The sequence below is a fragment of the Zeus faber genome (assembly GCF_960531495.2).
Source record: "Zeus faber genome assembly, chromosome: 19".
NCBI lineage: Eukaryota > Metazoa > Chordata > Actinopteri > Zeiformes > Zeidae > Zeus > Zeus faber.
In genome coordinates this window covers 7,640,580-7,666,182 of record NC_137206.1, presented here as the reverse complement: position 1 = coordinate 7,666,182, position 25,603 = coordinate 7,640,580, and the positions used below count along the sequence as shown (strand labels likewise).

General features: G+C 46.1%; 2 protein-coding genes across 5 annotated transcripts in view; both read right to left on the bottom strand.

Annotated features, from left to right (window-relative positions):
• The window catches only part of abca4a (ATP-binding cassette, sub-family A (ABC1), member 4a), a gene marked incomplete at its 5' end in the record, with an annotated part of 66,139 nt that extends 45,158 nt beyond the window's left edge, over positions 1-20,981 (bottom strand). The window contains 11 exons of the mRNA XM_080020088.1: positions 1,586-1,783; positions 2,921-3,037; positions 5,876-6,015; positions 6,420-6,654; positions 7,854-7,943; positions 15,021-15,218; positions 17,669-17,796; positions 19,644-19,783; positions 20,024-20,165; positions 20,333-20,426; positions 20,916-20,981. Of these exons, the coding sequence (XP_079876214.1) occupies positions 1,586-1,783; positions 2,921-3,037; positions 5,876-6,015; positions 6,420-6,654; positions 7,854-7,943; positions 15,021-15,218; positions 17,669-17,796; positions 19,644-19,783; positions 20,024-20,165; positions 20,333-20,426; positions 20,916-20,981 (1,548 nt within the window). The remainder of the gene's footprint in view (positions 1-1,585; positions 1,784-2,920; positions 3,038-5,875; positions 6,016-6,419; positions 6,655-7,853; positions 7,944-15,020; positions 15,219-17,668; positions 17,797-19,643; positions 19,784-20,023; positions 20,166-20,332; positions 20,427-20,915) is intronic.
• Positions 20,982-21,523: 542 nt separating this feature from the next.
• The window catches only part of arhgap29a (Rho GTPase activating protein 29a), a gene marked incomplete at its 5' end in the record, with an annotated part of 47,605 nt that continues 43,525 nt past the window's right edge, over positions 21,524-25,603 (bottom strand). For all 4 annotated transcript variants that reach the window (XM_080020348.1, XM_080020349.1, XM_080020351.1 and 1 more), the window contains one exon: positions 21,524-25,286. In XM_080020348.1, the coding sequence (XP_079876474.1) occupies positions 24,235-25,286 (1,052 nt within the window). In that variant the 3' untranslated portion in view covers positions 21,524-24,234. The remainder of the gene's footprint in view (positions 25,287-25,603) is intronic.

Genomic DNA, 25,603 nt, shown 5'->3' with positions numbered 1-25,603 from the left:
GGGAAGAGGGCCAAAGTGTTTAGGAGCTTTTTTGTTTTTGTTTTCTAGAAGTCTCCACTCGATCAACAGTAAACAAAGGAGACATGAAGGCTGTTTTGCCGCTGGGCTCTCGCCCACCTGGGTAGATTTCTATGTCCTTTTCGACAGGGGGAGACAAATTGGGGAGGCCGGGGGAGACAGGCTATCTAAACGCTCCCCGTCCCCGTCAAGGGCGGTATTGAGCGCGCGGCATGTTTGGGCGAGCGGGCGTTTTCTTTTTTTTGAAATGTATTGAAATCAACAAGTGACTGAGCGTGCACTCAATGGGATTATTTGTTGAATGGGGCTCTCTCTGCGGAGAGACCTTGACGTCCTCAGGTGGAAACAAATGGAGAAAGAAACACTTGCTTACTGTGCTCTCGGGGTCCAAGACGAGAGAGATAGAGAGAAAGAGATATCAATAGAGTGGCAGAGGCATTCCGGCCCTTAGAGTTGAAGCTAAGACAGAGGTGAATGGAAAACTAAGACACAAAAATGCAAAGAAAACACACCCGACACCCGTCGTAACACTCATCTGCTGACACGTTTACAAAACCCTCCTTGGTGTCTCACCTACCTGTGTCACACCGCTGTGACAGCAGGCCTTTTAAAAAGGTCCCCGCGGTACTCTGTGAGAAAAGTGGGGAGGCAGCTTTTCACTCACAACGCCCCCATAGTTGTGGAGCACCAACCCCACAAGATATGAGAGAAGCAGGCATAAAGTGGACGTCTTTAAAAAGCAACCGAAAACATCCCTTTACCTGGAGTGTTGAGGTGTTGTTCTTACCATAGTTTTTTGATTTTATTTATTTATTGTCTTCTCCTCAATATGCTATTCATTCACTTTAACTCATGAATTACAGTATTAATTAAGCTGCTACAAATATTTATTAGGGGTCCAGATCATCGATTCTCTGAATTTTGAAGCCTAAAACTACCTGGAGAACCAACTTCGGCATAACACACGAGCGCGGTTGACGTCTTGTTTGAACCGCGCTGTCGCAAAGACCTCGTGGTTGAAGCTTCATGCAAATCTATTCATAAACCGAGCAGATATTAGGGGAAAAAACAGCCAATTATTTCTGGGATTTGAACACGGACGAGCCAGTACATCTGACACCGAAATATGTCCAACCCGGCTAAGCCTTTCGGGAACACATACTTCGGCATAAGCTAGAAACAGGGTTGAGGTGTTGTTTAGACCGCTACGTCACAAGGATCTCGTGGTTTAAATGTCATCCAAATCAATCCACATACGGAGCAGATATTAGTGAAAAACCGAACAATTTGGCAAAAAACAAAACGTATTACGACTTATTTGCGTAGCCCGATTCCCCAAACCTTAACTCAGTCCCATCTCGGCTTTCGAGGGCCGTGTCACGGACACCCTCAGACACTCAGCAACCGCTTTCCTGCCTAATTGCACCCCCGGTTTTACGGTTTCGTGCATTGATGTTCATGCCCTTAACATATTTTCCAGAGTTGCTCTTCATGGCTTCCCTGGTCAAGTAGAGGTAAAACGAAGACAAACAGTCCAACTGAGAACATGGCTTGATGGAGCACCGACCTCTCCGTACTGGTTGAGCATGCGCACCACCCTGTCGGTGAGGTTGAACACGTCCCGCCAGTCGAAGTCGGCCGCGCCGTCGGGCCGGCCCTCGGGCGGACCGTTGTGCAGGAAGTTGAGGATGTCCTGCGATGAGAACGGAGCGTCCTCCAGGCTCCTGTCGATGAAGTCCATCACCGTCGGGTTACAGATGGATTCCTGGGGATAAATGGGTGGACGAGTAAATGAAGTCGTAGGGGAAAGCGGGGAAAGGGGAGCTCAAAGTATTCATGGTATCCGTGGAATAATAACAACGATAGGCTTTTAACAGCTAAGCGAATGCAGACACTGAGGAAGTAGAGGGAATTACAGACCGTCAATTACACAGTAAGTCAATTCAAAGTAATTATACTAAGGAACTGCGTAATTGAAAGTAATTATAAAAGGCAATTCTGTAATTTAAAGTAATTATACAAAGTAACTGTGAAACTGGAAGTAATTAAAAAATGTCATTCTTGTAATTGAATGTAATTATACAGGAAGAGTTTATGAAAAATATTAAGTCAGCCTTATGGATGCGGGGCAGGGAGACCGTGTGAACAGGACCTTCTTCAAATGCACGGTTACGCGCGCTGGTGCTGGGCGATGTTGACAAAATCAAATATCATGATTCTTTTTTTTTTGACAAATACCTCAACATCGTCGCAATATTTCGGTGCTTTCATAAGATATTTACACCCAAGAAATATCATTAGTAAAAAACATTTTTTACATTCTAACTTTCAATATGTGGGTGTTGGTGTGTGATTTCACAAGTCAAGTTGAATAAATTGCACAAACTGATAATTACCGATAAGAAGATAACATTTGATGAAAATGTGATATTGAAAAATTATATTAAATAATATATAATTACATTCACGAATAAATGAAATATGACATTCATTAAATGAAAAAATATTTTGCTTTCCATTCCATAGCGTTCTATTTCTCCTGTTATTCTGCCTTGCTAGGGGTGCACAGACACATAGCTCTTGCTACGCCATCAGTCTAATATCCCCAAGTGGATTAATTAAGTGCTGCAATCTGATCTAATCTGAGACGATGAGGCTGAGGCTGTAAACCCGCTGGTAGGCTCTGACGGCTAAAGGGTGAACAATGCAATGAGCGTGTGTCATTCCTCCAGCGAATCACAAAGGGTGTTTCTGGAAGAGCATTACCCAGTCAATGTTTTCCCAGAGCCTAATGACGCCTGTTTTTACACACTCGTGCATCTTTGTAAATTTGGTGTTTGTCCATTGTTTCCCTTTTGTTGGTCTTTCTTTGATGTGCGTTCGTGCACTCCGGTCGTCATACCCGCAGCATGTCCACCTGGACCCCGTCCTGGAAGAAGGCCCAGAGCTGCGGCGCCGCCTCCTCCCAGGCTCGGCCCATGTTCCTCAGCCGCTCCAGCTCCTCGAAGGTGGTGTTGGCCTGCGGGGCAATGGGGGGGGGGGGGGGGGGGGGGGGGGGGGGGGGGGCAGAGGAGGTGAGGAGGAGTCGGGGTGGTTTGGAGCGAAAATTGGGTCGGTTGGTCGTTTTTTTTTTTGTTTTTTTTTGTGCTAAAATAGAGCAATAAATGTTAATTGACAGAGATTATAAGCATGGGATGATAAGATAAGTTTGGGTTCAACCCAATAGAGTAGATGGGAAAACTCTGTATTTTGCTGTATTTCGCATTCGTTAAAGCAATATTAAATTACTTTGACAAAATGACGCATTGGCGTGGACAGGGAGTTCGTTTTCGGGTCAATTTCTCACTGCATTGCTCAAATTTCCCAAAAACCCGAAAAGGCAAAAATATATTTCTATAAATGTGACCTACCATCAGGAAAATGGACAGGGGTGATTTAACATGTGTACGCTGGCTAGTAAACAGACTAAAACACTTTTTTTTTTTTATTGTTCTCTGTTTAAATTTTAGGTCTATTTCATAGTTTTGTCAATATATAGGTTCATTTATTTATTTTTATATACATATATATTTTTTCTTTAAATTGGTTTATATTTAATGTTAATAATTAGGTTAAGCGTACATTACAACATTACATTCTTCTGTTCATTATTTACTTTAGTTCGTTATATATTTTATTAAGGTTTACTGTACATGCCAAACTTATTCATTTCTATCTTAGTTGTTAGGTTGTTTTTTTTGGCATTGAGGTATATTGTGTATTGCCTTTCGTCATTCATCTACTCTATCTACCTATCTTCATGCAGGTGTGGTCCTTTCACATGTTTAATGGCATGTACTTCACTGAATTCTTGAGCCTGTGTTTTCGAATTGGTGGAGGTGCAGTGGTGCACACACACACACACACACAGGCGCGCATAAACAAGCCCACACACGTATCCAAACAGGCTGCACATACCTGCAGTAACAGAGTCACAAGGCGGAACACTATGTACAGACATGGACACACACACACCCACACCCACACACACACACACACACACACTCCCTCAGACAAACACTCCCTCAGACAAACACGCGCTCACACACAAACAGTGTCGCAGTGTTCCCAACCTCCCGCTACATACCATTCCCACATTAAAGTCCCTGTGAAAACAGGCTTTGCAAAGACAACACACACACTCTCAAACCAAGAATTCCCTAGTGCTTCTCTAGATAACCCGCAGCTAAGGGTGTGCCAAAAGTGTCATGTGGTCCATGACAAATTTGGCAAATATTTACTGCACGCTTATCATCAAATGCTCCGTGTGTGTGTGTGTGTGTGTCTGTGGGCACACTGTGTGTGTGTGTGTGTGTGTGTGTGTGTCTTTGTGGACAGTGCTTTTGTGGTCCGTACCCGCAGCCTGCGTAGTGCCGCATTCACGGTGATGTTCAGCCGAGAGGACAAAAGTGTTTTTGGAAAAGTACACCTAATTAAACGCCTTCCTCTTTTGTGTGTGTGTGAGCGAGAGAGCCAGAGAGCCAGAAAGCGAGAGAGAGAGAGAGAGAGAGAGAGAGAGAGAGAGAGAGAGAGAGAGAGAGAGAGAGAGAGAGAGAGAGAGAGAGAGAGAGAGCAGGAGGTAGCTAGCTTTGGTCAAAGCATCACACGTTTCCCCAACCGCACCAGACCAACCCGGTGACCTTTCATGATAGAATCCAAATCCAGAATAGAGCGGGAGACAATTGGCACCAGGGGTAGAATGGAGGCCGCCGCTGACAAGTGGCTGAGCTCAGTGAGCCTGACTAGTCAATCCCCAGCTGGGTTCCCACAAGCCATCGTTTCCTCATGCCCCCCACCCCCCTCCCCCCATCCCCCGGCAGCGAAGGAAGGATGGCGTCAGAAAGCGAGTGTGTCAGCAAAGGACGGTGGGTTGGGTCCCCGGGTCTTTCCCATCACCCCCCGGGGGACTTCTAAATCCCTCCAGGGGGACTCCACCCCTGTCATCTAACCCTGAACCTAACCCTCCAACCCAGGCCTCCTCACAATGTTGGTTCCCAGAACCTTACCACTCTACTGCACATGCCCCGTTGGTCTGCCCCGTCCTTCAACATGAGCCAGTCAGCCCCCAGTGCAAGGAATTCTACACAACAGTAGGCGTGTACGTACACGGGGGCCGTGACGCTCGGCGAGGTGGCTGCTCCTGGTCAAGCGAGCCAACGGGAGGTGGCACATATACAAAGGCAGCTCAACAGTCCGTGCCGTAGGGTGGGTGGGGTGGAGTGGGGTGGGCTGGTGTGGGTTGGGGGGGCACATATTTGCTACTGTCCAGGCAATAGTTCAAACCCTTAGTTATTGTTTTTCTCTTTCAATGCGATTAATTCCCTTGAGGACTAAAGTTGTAAATAAAGAGGGTGTTTGGGGGAAGAGGTGGGAAAGTAAATGTGCGGATGTATCGCACTGTATCCGCCTGAGGCAAAGGGCGTGTTTACCATGAGGGGTAAACGTTCAGATACAACAAAAAAATAAATTTTATGAGGGAAGGAAGACTCTCCATCCCAGCCAGCAAAAAACACAAAATTTAAAGCAGCCTGCGCCTGCGCCTGTGTGTGTTGTATAGTGTATTGATAATTGGATTGTATCTGCAGTCTTTTAATAGTTTTGCTGACTAATGGCGACGTGGGAATTATGTTTCTATCCCCACTAGTCTGCACCTGCCCTGGTTCTCTGCAAGAGAATAAATTGCTCTCGAGCTTCTCGTTCGATTCGAGGTGAGATTGACGAAAAGTGAATTTCCCAAAAGCTGGTGCATCCCTTGACTATTATGATCACCATTGTGATTATTATCATCATAATCATAATCATAATGGGTGTTGCTTACGTTTCGTATGATCTGCCTGACGGCAGGTGAGTCCGGGGCGTAGAGGATGTATCCCATCAGCATGGGCTTGACGGAGCGCCACACCACCCTGGTGAGGGGGTCCGACTCCAGCTCCCGCATCAGGTCATTGCAGAACGGAGCTGGAGGGGAAAACGGAGGCCATTGAAATTTGGGTCCGTGGGCATTTATGGGGGAAGTGCCGTGGTATATGTATTCTCGACTGGCGGGTCTGGATCCAAACCTGGGTCACAGGTCCCCTACGAGTGGACCACAAGCGTATGCGTCCATATAGATATATGTCTTTGTGTGTCTTGAATCTTCCGTTGCTGTGCTTTTATTTTGAAACACCGTTTCCGACTGCGGCGTGTGGCTGTCATGACCTCATATCACGAGCGCCCGAAGCAAATCTAATGAGATCCCCACTCGCGACACAGTGCATTTAAACATAGGCTCTTGTTACTGAGTTCAAGCTTAATTCCGTAAGACACGTGGCCCGACACCCACGGCCACGTCCTGGGCGGACCAGCCAGGGCGTCCCACTCACTGGTGCCGTTGTCGTAGGTGTAGCGGCCCCCTCCTCTGGCGCTGTCGATGCCCAGGAAGGCCTTGTAGTTGTTGTCCTCGTACCAGTTGAAGGAGGCCACCCGGGAGAAGGCGCCCTCGCTGTAGCCGCACACCAGGCCGGAGGCGGCGGCCATCAGCCGCCCCAAGGACGGGCTCTCCTGGAAGAGGGGCTTCATCACCCGCAGCAGGTCCTTCCAACTGCTCCTCCCCAGCAGCTTGAAGAGAGAGGGGGGGGGGGGGGGTTATCATGAGCAAAGCCTGCAGGGAGTAGTAAAATAGTTAGTAAAATAGGTTGACTGTATGTATGTATTTGTAAGCGTTTCAAAATGGTTGTTCATTATATGAGGAGTCACCCAAAGTTTGGGAACGTTTCCTTATTCTAACTTGAAACTCAGGGCAGCTATGCTGAAGCAAATTCCCTCCATGTATTAAAGGCACAACACACACCAATAACGATGAGGGAGGATGAAAACAGGTTGCGCTCGCTAGTGTTGAGAGGAGATTCTGGGGGTTAAAATTAAAAAATCTGAGTGCTTGATGTCTTTGGGAGCGGGAGGCGGGACAGTGGAAAAGCACCGAGCGTCGTCACGGAGGCAGCAGACAGGGAGTCGCGTCTCGGCGACAGGATGTCACCTCGGCATAAAAGCCCCTCGGCCAAGTCCAGCTGTCGTGGTAACGCACATACACACACCCACAACAGCAAGGACATTCCCAAATATACAGAATATCAGTCTGGAGCCCACGGTGTTCGAATCAGAGCATCGAGGTCCAAACCAGTTGAAAGTTGTGCTTCAATGTGTTTAATGTTTATCATAATGTTTTACTGTATATACATATAGGTTCAACACCCCCAAGTAAGCATACCTCCAAGTCAAACAAAATAAGATAAGATTAGATAACTTTATTATTACTACTTTAAAAGTCAAGTACGACCGTATGAATATGTATGTGACAAATAATCTCTTTAACTTGAAGTAAGAAAGGGATAAGAAAATAAGGAAAATTAAATACAAAAATAATAAAAATAATAATATAAATAATATAATTACACACACTCCATTCAACTATTAAAACCTTTTAATTGATGTAAAAATGGCCCGAAATTTTACTATTTCAGTCAAAAAATGTATTGTGAAATGCACATTTAAGTCATTTAATTGCGAGTTAATTTCTTAACTTTGTTATTTATGTACAACTAGTCCAGTTTATTTAAACTGGGGCCAACTGACAACTACAGCAGTCGACTATTAAAACATTTTCTGAAAATATCCCTGATTTCTATCTAAAACTGTTGCTTTTGGATTCTCCCCCTCGGGCGAGGGGAAGCAGCGGTTTCCTGAGGAGCTAAAAATACTGAGCCCGCGGTGAACTTTTGGGATGGAGGGACAGGATGATGGGGCTGCTGCGGCCGCACCTCTCGCAGTTTTTCAGAGATGCCGGTGAGAACCCTGCCCCAGAAATGGATGTCGATGCCGTCGGAGTGGTTGTCGAGCACGCGGGGAAGCTGGGGAGAAAAAAAAACAAACAAGCATTAATCACACAAAGACACATAAAAAAAAACACATATAAATGGAAACAAAGGGTCGTCGTGCTCATTTCTTACTTTTTCCATATGATACCATTTTACTGCTTTATCGCCGGATATGGTAAAGTTTGTGAAACATTTCTGAACAGTTTTCTGAATTTCTTCATAAATTTGACATAAAATATGATCACAATAAGATCACAATTAGAATAAAAAAACAGAAACTTGATTTTATAATGATATTCATTTATTCATTGAGCAAAACAGTCAATGTCTTGGTTAATGGATTGAATCATGTAAAGTATTGTAATAATATTAATAACAATTATTATTATTATTCAAATGATAATTAGAGCTGTAATTATTATTTATTATTAAAATTATAACTATCATTATAAAATTAATATACCAAACAAAAAGTGCAACAATAAACAATAAAAATAAACAGCTCAGTTAATTAAAAACATCACGCCACAACATCCATTCTGACAAAAACACACTTTAATAAGATTATTATTATTATTATTATTATTATTATTATTATTATTAATAATAATAAGATTATTCCATTTACTCATTTAGCAGACGCTTTTGTCCAAAACTTTTCAACAACAGCACACTGGGAGACACCTGGACATCTAAACTTAGAAAATGATCTACTGAGCTTTCCGATTCCTCGTTCCTGTTCCATTGAGCAGGGCCTGAAATGTGCTGAGCACGGAGAGCCCACATCCTGGACGTGAAGCAGCTCAGTTCGTATCAGTCTTGATTCTCTTTGCGGTCTTTCTTTCTTTCTTTCTCATTCCTCTTTGTCCAACCGAGGACCTTCAAGACCGCCGCCAGCACAATAGAGCCGAAGGTCCAGGAAGCGGCGTGAGAGCGAGACCCTAAACAAGGAGGAGGGAGGGAGGGCGGCATCCTTCCTTCCCAACATTCACTATCTCCTGAGATCTGAGAACATTTCAATGAAAGTCAGCGTGTGTGTGTGTGTGTGTGTGTGTGTGTGTGTGTGTGTTTGTGTCTGAGTCCTCTTACGATCAAAGGGGGAGATTTTATTTCTCCGCCTTTTTTTTTTTAACCATCAGCTGGAATCCAGTATTTATTTCTGGGGGGGGGGGGGGGGGGGGGGTTCTCTTTGTTTTCAGGCGTAGCCAACTGTGGAGTCATTTATTTAATTATTTAGTCGTTTCTAATCTTTGTTCTTTTACGATGTTATTACTGAGAGAAGGCCAAACACCAAAGCAGCTGAACCTTGCCGTGTTACTGTGCATCTGAGAAACATAACATTGAGACGTGAGTGGAGCGTTTGGGCTTTTTGCTTCTTATTTACATTAATTCCAGAAGGTTTTCTTAACCCACAGCGCTGTTAGCCTGCTTTAAAGTTAAATAGGTAGCGTATACACTGTGGAACTAAGTGGGGGCACGCACTACAAGACAATCAAGACGATTTTGGGTCCGCCAGTTCTCCACTTCCAACAATGGTCCAACGAGTCCCGATTTTTTGGATGGTTCTAAAGATCACATAGCCAGATGTTCCTGTAGTGTGAGGGTACGGTGGCCGAGGACGCGGGCTGTGGATTGTCACGTAGTGGAGAGATCGATGGCAAATTGTCATACAAGTGGACTGAAACTGAAGGAGTTATAAACACAAGCATAAATTAAGACAGCCCTTAAAAACAGAGGGTCAACTTGTTGATTTGTGGCAACAACACGATGCTTTTGGATTTTCTGTAAAAAAAATAAAAAAAATTTAAAAGAAGTGTAAAATCTAGCATAGCCAGTTCTCGCAGCCCGTCGTCCACCATGCTTGCTGCAAAGTCACGTTTCCTGCGAGAGCTCTGCGGATTTGCGTGTGGCGGTCAAGCACCGGCTGCAAACAACTGCACGGTTCCCTTTCCCACGGCCGCCAAGCTGCCTTGAATCGGCGCCGATTGGTCCGACTTGGGGCAACGAGTTTCCCTAATGTTTGTCTGTCTTGCGGAGGGGATCGGCGCAGGGGCTCGTCAGCAGCCCAGCAGCGGAACGCCATTCCTCCTGCGGTCGAGACGATTACTATCCACCTCCTCATTATAATAATCATCATTTTGTTAATTATCCTTGTGGCCAGCATACCTTCTTGTCTGAAGGGACAATAAAAACTCTGTGGAGCAAAGTCCCCCACACACTGTTCTCCCCACACTATAGGAACAAAACTATAAAATGTATAATATGTTGTTATGTGCACATGTTATGTGCGGAGTCTCTCGCATTTAAAGATTTGAAAAATCTTGTTGTGTGGGTCAGCCTTTAAGACGCTTGTAAGACCTCTCCGTCTTCTCCAAATGATGGCAACAGAGTGCCCATCCCGTCGGGGCACTAGATGCCTGGCTCAAGGGGAGGGAGGGTTGCAGTCGTTGAGAACCGCTGATGAATCAACTCTGCTGCGGAAGTTTAAATCCTAATCACCGTGGTGACTGAATCAGGCTGTGTTCCACACACAAGGCCGCCTTTGAAGCCAATCCGCCGCTGCAGCGCCGCGTAAAATCCTTCTTAACTGAAGCCCCTGTGTGCTCCCAGGGTCAGCGAGATGTGAGAAGAATGTCTCGCTAACACTCTGACCTGCACGAGGCGGCGGGCGACATCTGCATGTCATATTTTAATAACCAAATGCGCGCATGACGAAGAGGATACGAAGGAAAATATTTTACTTTGTTTTAAATTTTCCATTGCACACACACAGACCTACGTGCACTAACATAGGAGTTTGCATGGCGCGGGTTAATAAACCCTTGAGAAAGGCACTGGACCGCCAGTTATCACCAGTTCCCCCGACCAGTGATGAATAGTAGAAGATTATATCTGCAAGGGTTCATTTTAAAACTTTAGAAATGTGAAGTAGGGCTGAAGTAGAGCAGCAAATACCATTTCTCCGCAGACATGGACAGAAACGGTGACTGTTTAGCTATTTTTCCGATGCAGCTGATCGTATGCGGCGTCAGCATAGGCTTACAGCTGGACACACTCGGCCCAGTCCTATTTACTGACACAGAGGGATAAGGGTGTTGCACCACATGATCCGCTCCGCGAAAAGTAACTACAGGAAAAAGGTGCCCGGTCGTTTAGCCTCCAGAGGGGGCGTGGCAGGGCCATAAGCCTCTTACAGTATGGGCTCAGGTCTGCCTGCTTGCATCACTCGGACGAGGGCTTTCCAGGCTGCGTGGTGGCGATCTAAATACGCGTGGGACGCCTCCATCTAGGGTGCTATTCAAATGTCCGGAAAGACTTCGTATTCTACGTATGGCCAATCAAGCTAAGCTTTAGTCGGTTCAAACATTGCATAAAGGGCTCGTAACTGAAGCCCCTTTCCCACATGGAACCCCGTAACGCTGCTGCATAAAAAAATATCCAGCAAAGGCAGTAAGTAGTCATTCCCACACTGGCCTCCTTAACAGAAAAGTTCAGCATGGAGTCTGTTCCCACATAGATGACTGTTCTGACGAGGTGTCTAATAGCAAGTGAGACTAGGCAACAGAATCGGTTTGTAGACCAGCGCTTCGTTCCCCGTCTCCCCGCCCCGCGGACCCCTCCCTCCGCTGACTGAGAGGGGACAGAGCCGCCCTCCCCAGAATCAATAACCCTGAACCTAAAGTTATTAAATCCGTGTGATCATTTTCAACCTGTGCTACACTCTCTGCCTCCGGAGAAGGAACGTTATCTCTCTTTAATTGTAAAAGACACTGAGTCTAGTGTCTTTTCTAAGAGGAAAAATATTAACATCTAAGAATATAGAGACCTGTCTCCTGGACATGTTTGAGATTCTCGTCAGGCTCCCCATCTCGGATCTGACTCGCCATTTTTCCCAATTGATTTCTTTTTTCTTCCCGAAAACAAATCATCGAAATACATATTTATAAAAACCCACTATCTTTGCTTTATTTGTATTCGGCTCCGACCCTTCTTCACGGAAATGTTACTGCTTCCATTCCCACACACTTCCATTCACAGACATTCCGGCAATTTTCCTCAAATGACACTACTTCGAGAATGGGGAAATACACGGAACGACTTTTATCGAACCTTTCGACCGGATCCCTTTGCCACATGACGCCAATGCGGAACATTGCCAGTAGATTTAGGGCTTTCAGTGAGGGTGGGAAAGGGGCTTAAGTAAGTGATAGAGAAGAAAAACATCAGCCTGCCATGTCAGACGCCATACCTCACATGAAGTACAAATAGAATAACTGTTATTATTGACTGATTGTTAGTCGGCTGGTCGGCGTAACATTTTTACTACGACGACCGTCTCTCAATCACACATTTGCATGAAGTAAATAAACAAGATTTGGCGCCATCCCCAATGGGAACAATCCAACACTGGCCTCAGGCTTTTACTTTTCTATTCCCAAAAATAGAGAAAACTGTCAAAGCCAATTCACGCATAGCACTAAATCATTTGGACGTCTTAATGTGCTCGGCGCTGCCAGGGAATATAGCTGACGTCAAGAGCCCTCAACCTCGCCTGCATGCATATTTGGTGAACTTTCCAGCAATGAATAGTGGAATGCATTATGATGAGTAACCCATTTTTTTATGCAGGCGTATAATAAATACAGTTAATTGCTGTAAGAGCTATGCCAAGTCACACACACATCCACCGGAATGTGCCCGAAAACGCCTGCTTAGCTGCCGACGCATCAGTTGAGAGGATGATTCCAAAAGAGAGCCAACATGAAATCCCCACGCTTGGGGGCGGGGGGCGTCTACTTAACAGAAAATTTGGGAGACTAGACCAGAATACATATTCACTCTGATTTATGTATTATTTAGTATTCCCTTTGGTGTCTCAAATGTAGAGAAGTTTGCCCTTAGAGGAGGGGTGACCTCCAACAACAATGTTAAAGAACAAGGCTTACGGTTTAGAATCCCCCCACGCTGGCCAAGGAATGACTGTAAGTTATTAAATGTATTAGGTAATGAAAGAAACTAAAAATATATGAATGCATTTATTAATAAAAAATATAGACATTTGCATCATCTCCCTACATCATTCTAATTGTTACACAAATTACAACACAGTATTTTTCTGTTTTGGCTGAGGATAAATATAAAATCACTTCATTTGCTCTTTTCTTGAAATTAGAAATCTTAAAATGTTTGGCTGCCACAATCTAATATTTCGACCGATCATACAAATTTTATAATTTTGTTGCATGATTTTATCATGCAACTTAGCCATATTATGCGATGCCCAAACATCCGATAACAGCCTTTTTTTGCGAGTAGGCTACCTCACTTAGGCCTGTACTGAAGGTAACAATATTTGCATTACTGCTTATAATATTATATACACCGATCAGCCATAACATTAAAACCACCACTAATAACCACTAATATTGTGTAGGTCCCTCTTGTGCCTCCAAAACAGCTCTGACGCGTGGAGGCATGGACTCTACAAGACCTCCGAAGGTGTCCTGTGGTATCTGGCACCAAGACGTCAGCAGTAGATCCTTTAAGTCCTCACAATTTGGTCCGTGTCAAAGTGGCTCAGATCCTTACGCTTGCCCATTTTTCCTGCTTCCAACACATCTCACAAGAACACTTCAAGAACTGACTGTTCTTGCTTCCTAAATATCCCACCCCTTGACAGGTGCCATTGGAACGAGATGATCAATGTTATTCACTTCACCTGTCAGTGGTTTGAATGTTGTGGCTGATCGGTGTATATTAAGTGCAGGGCCGGCCCGAGTCTTTATGAGGCCCTAAGCGGGGAGGGGGTTTAAGTTGCCATGCATCCGTGCTGCATAGGGTGTTCATGCCAGCGGCCGGCTCTGATTAAGCGTTAAATGATGTGATCAATATAAATATTAGCTGCCTGTACTATACTGTATATGTGTGTGTGGCGGGCCAGGGGGGCGTGGTCAAGCCGCCACTGCAGACAGGTGGTGCAGGCTCCTATCCCGGGGCAGCTCAGCTGCTGCAGATCGGGCGAGTCAACGGAGGGACTCCGCTGATTCTTCAAATCTTAAAACCAGTAGTAATATATAGTGTGTTGTCCCCGCAGTGAGTATCAGTGTGCTTGCAGGACATGGTACGACTGGGCGAGAAAAGCCCGCTATCCAAGCCGCCGGGCACGTCACGGCGGGAGCGCCCATAAGCGCAGATCTAACGGACTATTTCCATACTGGTCTGCGAGCCTTTCATTTATCATTTTGGGCCACGAGCCACATTTTTTTTTTTTTAAGACTGTGAATAAAAACACGCCAACCGGCGCCGTTTCGCCTCCGCCTGCCTCCTCGTCCTCATTCCCTGGCCCTGCGCCAGAACACACCTCTAAAATGTGTATGCATGCGTATATTTTAAAGTCTTACATATGGCGCCTGAGCAGTGCAAAGAGCAACAACATTTCACAAAACACATGAATAAGCATGTATTTAGGGTTGTATTTATGGTTTGCTGGGACACTGCTTTATGTAATTGATAAGTTGAAAGCATATCTGAAACAACATTATATGATGCGGTTGTACCTGGAAATATCCTGTAATTCAATTGATCTCTTCTGCCACAGCTTGAATCAGTGTTCAAAATACGGCTCAAAATAACAAGAGTAACAGGAAATGACGCTACTCAGGGACAGTGGTGGAAAGTAATGGAGTAACTTTGTTACTGTACTTAAAATTCTGGACTTAAATAAATATGTATATTATTTATGATTTTTTATTTTGTTAAATATGTGTAACTGTACCAAAGTTACATATGTGAAAGTAAGCATTTTTTGTAAATTGGAATCAGGATATGCCTGATCCGTATCATTTATACTGTATTATCGGCTCTGTTATATCAAGGCGCCAGATAAGACAAGTGAATCTAAGAGCAACTACATATAATGTTTGACTTCAATAGAAAGATCAGAGTGGTACTTTCGCTTTTAAGAGTGTCGTTTTGGGAATTTTTATTTAAGTCAATGGAGTACTTTTTCCCCAGCACCACTCAATGGCAATATGTTTGTGATATGCTGTTGTGTATTCCAACTTTAGTGTTTCCTGTGTTGCTGCGTCGCCTTTGGAAGCGTCCACTGACCAGCCTGAAGAGCTTGAAGAAGTCCACGTTGGCGTAGAACTTGTCCTCGATGATCTGCAGCCTCTGCGGAGTGAGGGTGCAGATGGCGCTGCGGACGGCGTGGAGCCCCCTGCGGCTGGGGAAGATGAGGAAACGCTCCAGCAGGCTCAGGTTGCAGGCGATGTCCTTCAGGTGCAGGTGTGGCACACCGTGGGCGAACTGGGGGGAGGCGGAGAGCGGGGTGCACAAATTAGGAGAAAGAGTCCTAGATGTCCTACGGTAGATCTGTCTGGAAAAATAGGATATATAACTCATGTTAAACTTCAAATCCAAATTTTTGCTGGTATTGAATTTTGAGATACACATTCACCATCCACTGCAAAACTTAAATTTGGTGTTAGTGTATATTACTATAACCCTTTAAGCTTCATGTACATGAATCATTGCAATATAATGTACATCATGTAACGTGAGCAATGTTATGATAAACCCAGCTCACGATTTGACACAGTAACAAGCTTTTTAATAATGTTTGAATGGAAACAAATTGACTGTATTCCAATACCAATGAATTCAAGAATAATAATTTGAAGTACAAACCATTTTTTATAGTTTCATCTATAAGTAAATTTAGTTTTTGTATTTTGCTTCTTATAGAAAATAATCTGCTTTTAAATGCAGATGCTTGTCTTAATGAAATAATTTGCAAGTCCAACAATTTGCATTACACCTTTTATCCGTTACACACCTAATCATAACCATGTTTATGGAAATCCTGGTCTGGCGGTCCCACATTGGGAGCACTGGTTCAGATCATTTACACTCAACACCATTATTGCTGATTTGCTTATTTAATCCAGTCTACAGTTTACACAGGCAATGCTTGGGTGTAGCTTTTGGGACAATTTCCATGCGGCACTGTCCCTGCGCCGCCCGTCTCCCCGTTATTGCAACAGCCCAATAACTTCCCGGCAACGGAGGAAGTTTAAACCGATACAAATCCAATCGCACAGCCACAGTCACTTTACCCGTCACTGAGACGCAATCTATGCAATCTGAGTAAGAAAGCGCTCCACCCCATGTTTTACACACACACACACACACACACTTTGTATTTTTGCTTCATCAGTGTGTGTGTGTGTGTGTGTGTGTGTGTGTGTGTGTGTGTGTGTGTGTGTGTGTGTGTGTGTGTGTGTGTGTGTGTGTGCCCGTCTCACCAGTGCTGCTTATAGCGTAAGTCTCACATCTGATGAGTGACCAGGGAGTTAACCAAACAACACGTTCTCGGGGCTGCACTAAATAAAACAAAACAAACTTCAAGATGAATCAGTGTGCCTTCCCGCCTGTTTCCTCCCGTTCCCTCAGACTCCTGCTTTCCATGTGAAAGCTGTGATGAGGGCTTCTCTGAGATACTGATGTCATTGCACACGGGTGTCCTCTTTGTCACATGGCTCACAGGTCGGCCTTTTCCCTTCCAACCCTCCCACAAAGGAGAGAACCCGACTCCCCCAAAAAATGAGAACTTGGTGAACGTGTGCATGTAGATGAAGAATGTAACCCTTTACGTACAAGTAGGCACAACTTGTGCATCTGTTTGTGTATGTAGCCGTGTGTGTGTGTGTGTGTGTGTGTGTGTGTGTGTGTCTCTGACTCTGCCAGAGGGGAGATTGAGGCCAACAGTATCACCAGTGCCACCCAAACAACATGTCAAGCCAGCATTATCGACAGCCAGAGAGGGCCGGCGAGGGCCATCGATCCAACCAGGCCACATGGCAAAGCCCTCAGACAACAACAACAACCACCACCACAAAAGAACAACAGCCCTTCCAGTAAAACAAAATCAAGGAAGGTAGGAGTGTTGATTGCATATGTTGTTGCAATCAAACAGAAAGGCCATTCACGCTTTCCAAGGCACGTCTTGAAAATGTGCTCCCAGGAGCAACAAAGGAGTCTGACTCTACAAGATCACGCTAACTTTCATTTGAAGCAACAAATCAAATGTGTTATATCTGTCATTGTTCTGTTTTGTCTTACTAAATGACAAATCACCAGTTTGGCTGAAAATAACATAACAATTGGGAATTTTGCAATAAAAGTGTCAGATTTGGCACAGATGTAGATGTGATGTAGATGACCCTAACCCTATATGTAGATAGATCTAGGGGCCATGGCAGGTTGTTGTTTTTTTTTGTTTTTTGTTTTCTTAAACGGCCACCAAATTGGGTTGAACGTTGCGGGAAACCGTGTTCCTCGGCTGGTTATATCAGATACCCCCAACCCCCCACTCTTTTAAAAAGGATGCTTTTTAAAAAAACTTTTGCCCCGGGGGAAAGCACAAAAACAAAATAGAGGAGACACGGTCTATTCAGGGTAGTACTTCTCCACCTTGCGTTCATGCTCTATACACTTCAATACACCTAGAGAATGGCAGGACCCTCAGCTTTCCATGGGTACATTTCTTTTTTCATTCACAAAGGCTGACAAAGATATCGTCAGGTAAAATAGAGAGTCGCTTCAACCTAGTGTCAGGTTCTATGATAACTTCGAGGTGTAGGTTTATGGCATCTCGGGTTCCTAGAAGAATGGCCCTCAAATCGGGAAAGCAGGAGAAGGATCAGCTGGAGGAGGCACTGCCTGAAAGGCCCTCTTCAGCACAGGGAAGCCCCTACCTGCTCCGGCCTGATTTGGGCGTTGACCAGGTGGTAGACCACGGACTCGGTCAGGGGAACGTCCCTGAGTAGGAAGGAGGTCAGCAGCTCGTCGTCCTTCAAGATGTCCTCCACCTTCACCCCACGGCCTATGCGCGGAGAGACGGGAGAGAGGAAAGACAGGAAGTCAGCTAGGGAGGAGGGGAGGGAGGGAGGGAGGTAGGGAGGGAGGGAGAGAGAGAGACACCCGGTGACAATGGAGACAATTGGGGCCAGGGGGACAATGGAGGCCGCTGGTGACAAGTGGCTGAGCGGAAAATTAAATAAGGTGCGCGTGTGTGTGTGTGTGTGTGTGTGTGTGTGTGTGTGTGTGTGTGTGTTTGTGTAAACAAACATATATAGACAATCTAAAATTGTCCAGTTGTCCATGGGAGGACCTCTGGAAATAGAAAAGGAAAACAGGCCTCTCACATAATCTCTTACTCCAATTTCTATTCCCTCCAACCAGGCGGTCCCACTCATCGCCACGCTGTTCAGAGTCAAAAAATCCCCAATTTATGTCAGAACTTGTTTCTCACTACGCTCTAATTTTCCTCAGTGGGAACCCATGGACACGGAATGCGGGCCCCTAGCTTCTTCACTCCCGTCTATTTCTCCACAGCAGCAGCGGCGGCGACTTTTTGGAGACTTTACGTAAGCAATGGCGGTGCTGGAGTTCGCCCAGCTCCCATCCTGACAAATTATTTTTCCAGCCTGGACTCCCGTTCCCCCCTGACAAATATGTAAACGCTAATTCTAGAAGTATGCGTTAATGTTCGCACAGTCCTCCCCCACCCCGCCTGTCTAGGCCGGAGCGGTGTTTACATGCACCCTCTCCAGAAGGCATTTGCTAAATACACAGCGCACTGGCTGAGAAAGTAAGAGGCTTATTTTCCCACTATCGCGCGGGACTTCCTCAAGCTCTGTTGATGTAAAGTCAGTCGTACTTTTCACCTGGCGCGGTGCGCTGACACACACAGTGGCCGTTGTGGGATATCAAATAATATGGGATCAGTACGGGTAAAATCTTTCCTGGGAGTATCAAAGTTGACTCCATGATGAGGTGCACAGGTCCGTTAGAAAACAATATGTATCTATGATGTCAAGTTTATTGTTGCGTACATGTTCCCCATTTCAAAGCGCCAACTACAAAGCACAACAAACTGTACGATCGGTTGTTTTTAGGCATAAATAAGACTGAAACGGACGAGGCCTGGAAGCTCCTTGTGCCCTTGTTGCTGTCGTATCAACAGCAATTTAAGTTACTGGCAACACTGCAGAATGTTGGCAAATGCGTAATGTTCATGAAAAGGAAAGGGCTCTAATAGGCATGTCGTTTGTCGTTTGTGTTTCTATGACGGTGACAGCGTTGTGGTGAACAACCGCCAATCGACGGTGTGATGGGCGAATCGATGAATGCCACCACCACCACAGCCTCCGCTGTTTTTATATTTCAGACACACCCACAAATCTTACCGGTCATGAGTTTTTCCGCTTTAAAAAAAAAAAGTTTGGCCTTGGTTTTGTCTACTGGTAAAAAAACATATCCACACTGGATATAATGAAGGTCAATGGAGTGTATAGTTTGGTGAGGACAATGAAAATATAAAATGATTTCAATTAAAGAAACTTACAACTGATATAATAACTGATATTTTCAATGAGAGAAGAGGCATTGAAAAAAAAAATGATTAGGAGACTGTCAGGAAAAGATGGCAATGCTACATATAACTGTACTCAAGTCATGGCTGATCTGGATTTCAAGCAAGGATAGTAAGAGTGACAAATGCAATGATCATCTATTAAGCAATATGAATTTTTTTTAAATGAAGGAGTAGTCTGTGCAGGGCATCCAATTCACATGTGTCTCAGCGAGAATAACCACCCATGAGAAAAAGGAAAAAACAACACCAATGGCCTCAAAGTCTCTGTTTGATAGCGTCCCAGAGGCACTGACCTGAGACCAGTTCCGGGTGGGTGCGTATGGTGTCCATGAAGTTACTCATGGCCGTCAGCTCCCTCCACATGCGACCCAGCTGGTGGAACTCTGGCTCACTGAACAGCAGCTCCTGTGCATCCACATAGAACCGAGCCAATCTGAGCGGGCCGGGGGGGGGGACGGGGGGGGGGGGGGGTCAGGTGAGATCTCATGCACTCTCACAGAAACACACCTTTGAAAACAAAGGAATACCTCCAGCCCACAACTCTGGTCCCTGGTCATTTAAACACATATATTCTCTTGACTTGCTGTTATGCAACTCGGGTCCCTATGAATCATTTGATCTCGGATCAAATGATTCGTGGCCTCGGACGACTTTCTTCTCATGTGGGACTCACATGGAGTTGTTGTAGTTGGACACCAGGCCCGGGGATTCGCCGCGGGTGGGGTACTGGAAACAGGGGTTGTTGGCGTTGCAGACGATCCCCTGGATCCAGGGCAGGATCCCCGTGGAGGGCATGGCCTTGTTGGCAAAGTGGCCTAAAGTGCCGGAAAAAAAAAAATAGCCCAATGTAACAGTGTCAGCGATGACTTGAAGACATTCGGTCAGAGTCGTTGGATTTCAGATCATCAGTCAGTCCTTTCGAGATCACTGAAACAGTGTAATATATTGATGAGTATCTGAACTATTTTTTTCTCTTGCATACATTCATGTTGGCGGTACAGTGGGTTCGCTCTTCTCAGCCACACCAGTCCAATGAACAGCATGACCGGCCACATGATCTCCATGAAGAACCGAACCTTGGAGAAAATTTAAAAAAATACAACGTTCACCTTGTACCTGTCAGGGTTGCTCATTAACTCCACGGGGATTCACATCATTGGAGTCATTCATGTGACAATATAACACCGGGTGGACTGCACAGGCTGCGCTAGCGAGTGTCATGTCCGGCTTTCCCAATCCCAAATGATTCAATTTGAGACAGGATGTGGGTTTTTTCCCTTTGCATAATCTGAGTCCATCGCCTCACGTCCCTAGACGGAAAATTATTGTCGACACATTAACAGAAAATGAATCATCTACAACGTATTACTAGCATCATTTTGTCTTGCTAGTTGGTAGTTTGCCGGTGATGAGATTATATCGGTTTCAGATTTTAAATAAGACATTTTATCTGATGGTTATTAGTGGCCTCTAGAAGAAAAAAATATGAAATAATATGTACTTTATAAACAGGCTAAAGTAAAATGACATGCATCCAACCAAGTGGAACGTCAGCTCTACTGTACCTTCTGCCTCTTACGGGCCGTCCAGTTCTTCCACAGTAGGAGCGTCACCTGGCCGCCCACCCCCATGATTGTCCCTTTCAGGCCCCCGTAGGGCTCACTGCCAAGCCACCGACCTGCGTTCAGCGAGCCGCCATTTTTATATTCAACTACACGCTGCACTTAGGTGCAGGGCTACAACAACAACAACAACAACAAAATAAAAAACACAAACATGTCTTCATGTTATCCAAGTTTTTAGTTTTTTTTTTTTTTTTATAGTCTTCCATATAACTCAACTATAAGTTTAAAAAATGTACCTTGTTCACAGCTGTATTGATGTGAGAAATGCCCGGCGGCAGAAAAGGATTCAGATTAACGGCGACGACACAAAGCGGGATCAGTAATAAACGACAGGACAGTCATGATTATTTAATGATGTTGGTTTCTGCACATTTTATTTTTCTGGCAAGTGTCGCCAAGCGGAAGGAAAGTATACGTAACGGTGATATCTGCAAGTTATACGGAGTGTATTATTTTTTTTTTTGTAATTTGTATTCACAATTAATATACAAAAGATGTTTTGAATTGAACCTACGCTGTACCAACCCCTTGAGTTGTACTCGGTGCGTTAGAATTTGTACCACTATATATTTAATATATATTTTGCATGTATTTGTTACTTTTGACGACTAAAATAACACTTTTAACACTTACACTTAAGTACAGCTTAGGTTTATGTTTCGGTATTATTTTTCATACGTGCACTCCAATGAATACCATTGAAATACTCTCGCCAAAAAAACAAAACATACAAACGGGTCGAAATATACTTTGAAGACACTTTATCTACTGAAGATAAACTTGAAGTATGGAAAAGTACATTTCATTTCCCCAATGAACCCTGAGCTTGCTCGAACGGAACGTGCGTGAACCGCCCTGACACGGGACACAGCTGCTGCGGCGGCGGCGGCATCGTAGCCCAGACGTTACGGTGCCGATACGCGGACACGTCCGTGTCGTGTGGACGTTCTAGCGGGTGTCGCCATTGAAAATGTCGTGCGCACGTTCTAAAAAAAGAAAAAACCCGCGACAGAGGCGGTGAGCGTCACCCCGGCGGCGGCGGGCGGGTAACCGCCCCCAACGGAGCTGTCGCTGGGTTCAAGAGCTCCCACTCAACCCCACGCGGGTGCGGGGTGAACGACGCCCCACGGGAGCCGCAGCTTCCCGCTCACGTCTAGGACGCGGCCGTAGAGGCCACACGTGGCTCTGGCTGTGAGCGATTGTTTTTCAACGAAATAAGTTAAAGTCCTCTCGACGACATCGAGGCACCCGACGGAATTTATGTATTTATTTGTTTTGGGGTTTTGTTTTTTTTGCGATCGTACGCCCTGACGCTTGGACCTCCCGCGGGGCGTCCCGCTGCGACACCCGGCCGGGTGCCGAGGACCCCTCCCCCCAACCCCCGCGGCACGGCGCAGTCACGGCCGCGACACGTGGCCTGGGGGGCGGGGAGGGGACCTCACGCCGCCGGACGCCACGGCGACGTCGGCGCGGAGGCGCCACTTACCTCGGAAGAGCCCAGGAAGCGCGCACCGCCACCGCCAGGAGCCCGCATAGCCCGAGACGACGCGCCGAGTGTCCCGCGGGGTTTGCGACCGCGGCTCGTCGCCCCGGACCTTGTGGGTGGTTAAGCAGATTGATATAATCTTCTTTCTCGGCAGCGAGTGGCCACTTAACCCACTCGTCCATGTGCAGGGCGCGTCCGCGCAGCAGGGCCCGAGTGATATAATCCTACCTTTTTTTAGGGGTGATTTAAAACAATAAAAAGAGGGGTTTTTTTTATTTTATTTGACGTCGTCTTCACGGGGTCCCGCTTTCGGTTCCCCCCCCAGGTCTTTTCTCGAGGCGGGGAAAGGAAACGCGGCTCCCTAATTGAAACGTTCATAGCAGCAAGATGGAACCGTGCGTTAATCCTATTAGACCCATTAGGGGCTGCAGGGTCTGCGGAGCAATTGGAAAGGAAACAAATTCCACAGGTTGCGGTTGTCAGAATAGTTTTTTTTTTTTTTTGGTTTTTTTTTTTTTAATAAGTTACAAAAAGGTTTGTTTTCATGTACCTGTTGTGTACACCAAACATAATGCAAATGTTACATCCTGTCAATAAAGCGGTTTGCCATCAAAGATCTGATACTTTCTTTACATGAAAGACTCCATGACGATGAGATCGGAAAATGATGGTCGTCGATAAAAAACAAAAAATAATAATAAACCACCACGTCGGCATTTGAGACGGGAAGAACATCCGTGTGGTAACCTGGTAATTTACCGTAAAATGTGTACGTACACACACACACACACACACACACACACACACACACACACACACACACACACACACACACACACACACACACACACACACACACACACACACACACACACACACACACACACACACACACACTTCAATTACCGGTCAACAATATAATATTCATTGGATATTTTCTACGACTGTAACTCGTGGAGATTATACTGCCACACGCCTGCTTACAGAAACGATTAGACCCGATCCAACGGTAGCGCGGCAACATTTCTATTTGCCCGAAGCAGAAACAAAGTAAAAAAAAAAAAAATTAAAGGTTAAATAAAAACCTTGGTGGAGGACTACTAAACCGGGTTAAGTGCACCTAACATCTTTCCATTGCAGTGGCTACGTACACTATTGTAACAGTTGAAATCATACTTTTTTTTTTTTTTTGATTTATGTGAACAAATACACACATGTTGAGCATTAAAGAACAAGATACAAAAAATATGTGAATAAAATGTAATTGCACAGCTTAAAAAAAAAAAGGTTATAAATATTCTGGCTAGCTGCCAGAGGGCAAGTGATGACAGATTGGTTTGATCGTGAGCTAAAGCAACTTAAAAAAAGATGCACGGCTTTATAAGTGCATCCCGTTTATCTTTTGAGGACAAATGGTACAATTCTGCTCCATCGGCCCCAAAACATTGGACGTCCATCTAGATTACAGAAGAGTGTGTGTGTGCAAATATATATATATATATATATATATATATATATATATATATATATTTATATATATTTATTTATTCACACACACACACACACACACACACACACACACACACACACACACACACACACACACACACACACACACACACACACACACACACACACACACACACACACACACACACACACACACACTTCCACAGGTCATCTTCTCAGTCTTTAGACAGTGTTTCGCTATGTTTTCTCTTATACAAATATGGTACAGAATATACACATTTGGGAGCTACCCCGAGTGAGAGGTCACACAAAATGTGCCTCTCGGTGTTCCACCTCCTGGAGGCGCCTCGGCCTCAGTCTCTGGTACAGCGGCTTGGCCTGGTTTTGTCCCAACTCCTCTGGGCTGGAGCTGGGGGAGCGGGGCACCGGGGGAGAGCCGGCCGCCTGCTCCTCCTCCTCAGTCTCCTCCCCATCCTCCTCCTCCTCGTCTTCCCCCTCCAGAGGCTCATCCACAGACACCTCTATCTCAACTCCCAACTCCTCATCCTCCTCCTCCTCTCCACCATCATCGTCATCATCATCATCATCATCATCTTCCTCCTCCTCCTCCTCCTCATCCTCCTCCTCTGCACTGTTCGTCAGCATGGCCCTTTCCGGGATTTTGGCCCTGCTCCTCGTGGGGGGCTTGTAAAATGTACCAGGTGGAGGCTGAAGTGTCCTGGGGGCCCTGAAAGCCGCCGCCGCCACGGGGGCACCGCATTCGTCCACATTGTCCTCTCTCCTCAGAGTCCTGCTGGGCCGCACCGCCACGACGTACGGCCCATTGGGGAACATGCCATCAGCAGGGCCCCCGGAACCTCCCGGAGAGAAGGCGGAAAGGGACGCCGGCACCGAGGCCGACGACAACTTGCTCTCCACGGGGGAACCAGCGGCGGCCCGGGCTGTCCTGGAGGCGCCGTCGCAATGCTTGTACTGTTTGTCCCACGTCCGTCGCAGTGTCTGGGTGTCGATGAAGGTGCTCCGGTAGTGCATGCTCACCCGCGACTTGGGCGCCTCGTCCCCGCCCGCCTCCCCGATGGACCGGCCCCCGCCGCCGCCGCCCTCCCTGTCCGCCTCCGGCGCCGTGGCGCTGTTGCGAGCGTTGTTCTCGTCCACCTGGCTGCGGGCGGCGGGCGCCCGGTCGACGGGTGCGCTGGCCGGCCGCGAGTAGAGCTTGCTGCGCGGGTGGCGGAGCTGGACCCTGGCCACCGTGACGTGGTTGGAGCGAGTGAGCCCCCGATCGCTGGACCGCTGGGCCCGGTGGACACCGGACGACAGAACCGCGGCGACCGACTCCGGATCCGCGGCTTCCGCAGCTGGGGGGGGAGGGCACGAGAGGTGAATGAGATTTAGAGTCAGAGGGGAGGGTTTGAGAGTAGGGAAGAAACACTGTTGAGGAGATGCAACTGGCTTCTAACCCCCTTCCCGTTCACACATGCGGCGACAAAAGAGACAAAGAGACGACAGGATATCATTCATTCTCTATGGCAGCCGGCGACAGGAAGGCACAGCAGGAGGGCGAGCGTGACGATAAGAAAAGTGGAGCTGGGTTCTGCCTGGCATGAACTCTAGAACAGCAAGTGGCAGCAAACTGTTGTTTTTTTTGTTTTTAATCACAATAGTACAGAATAAA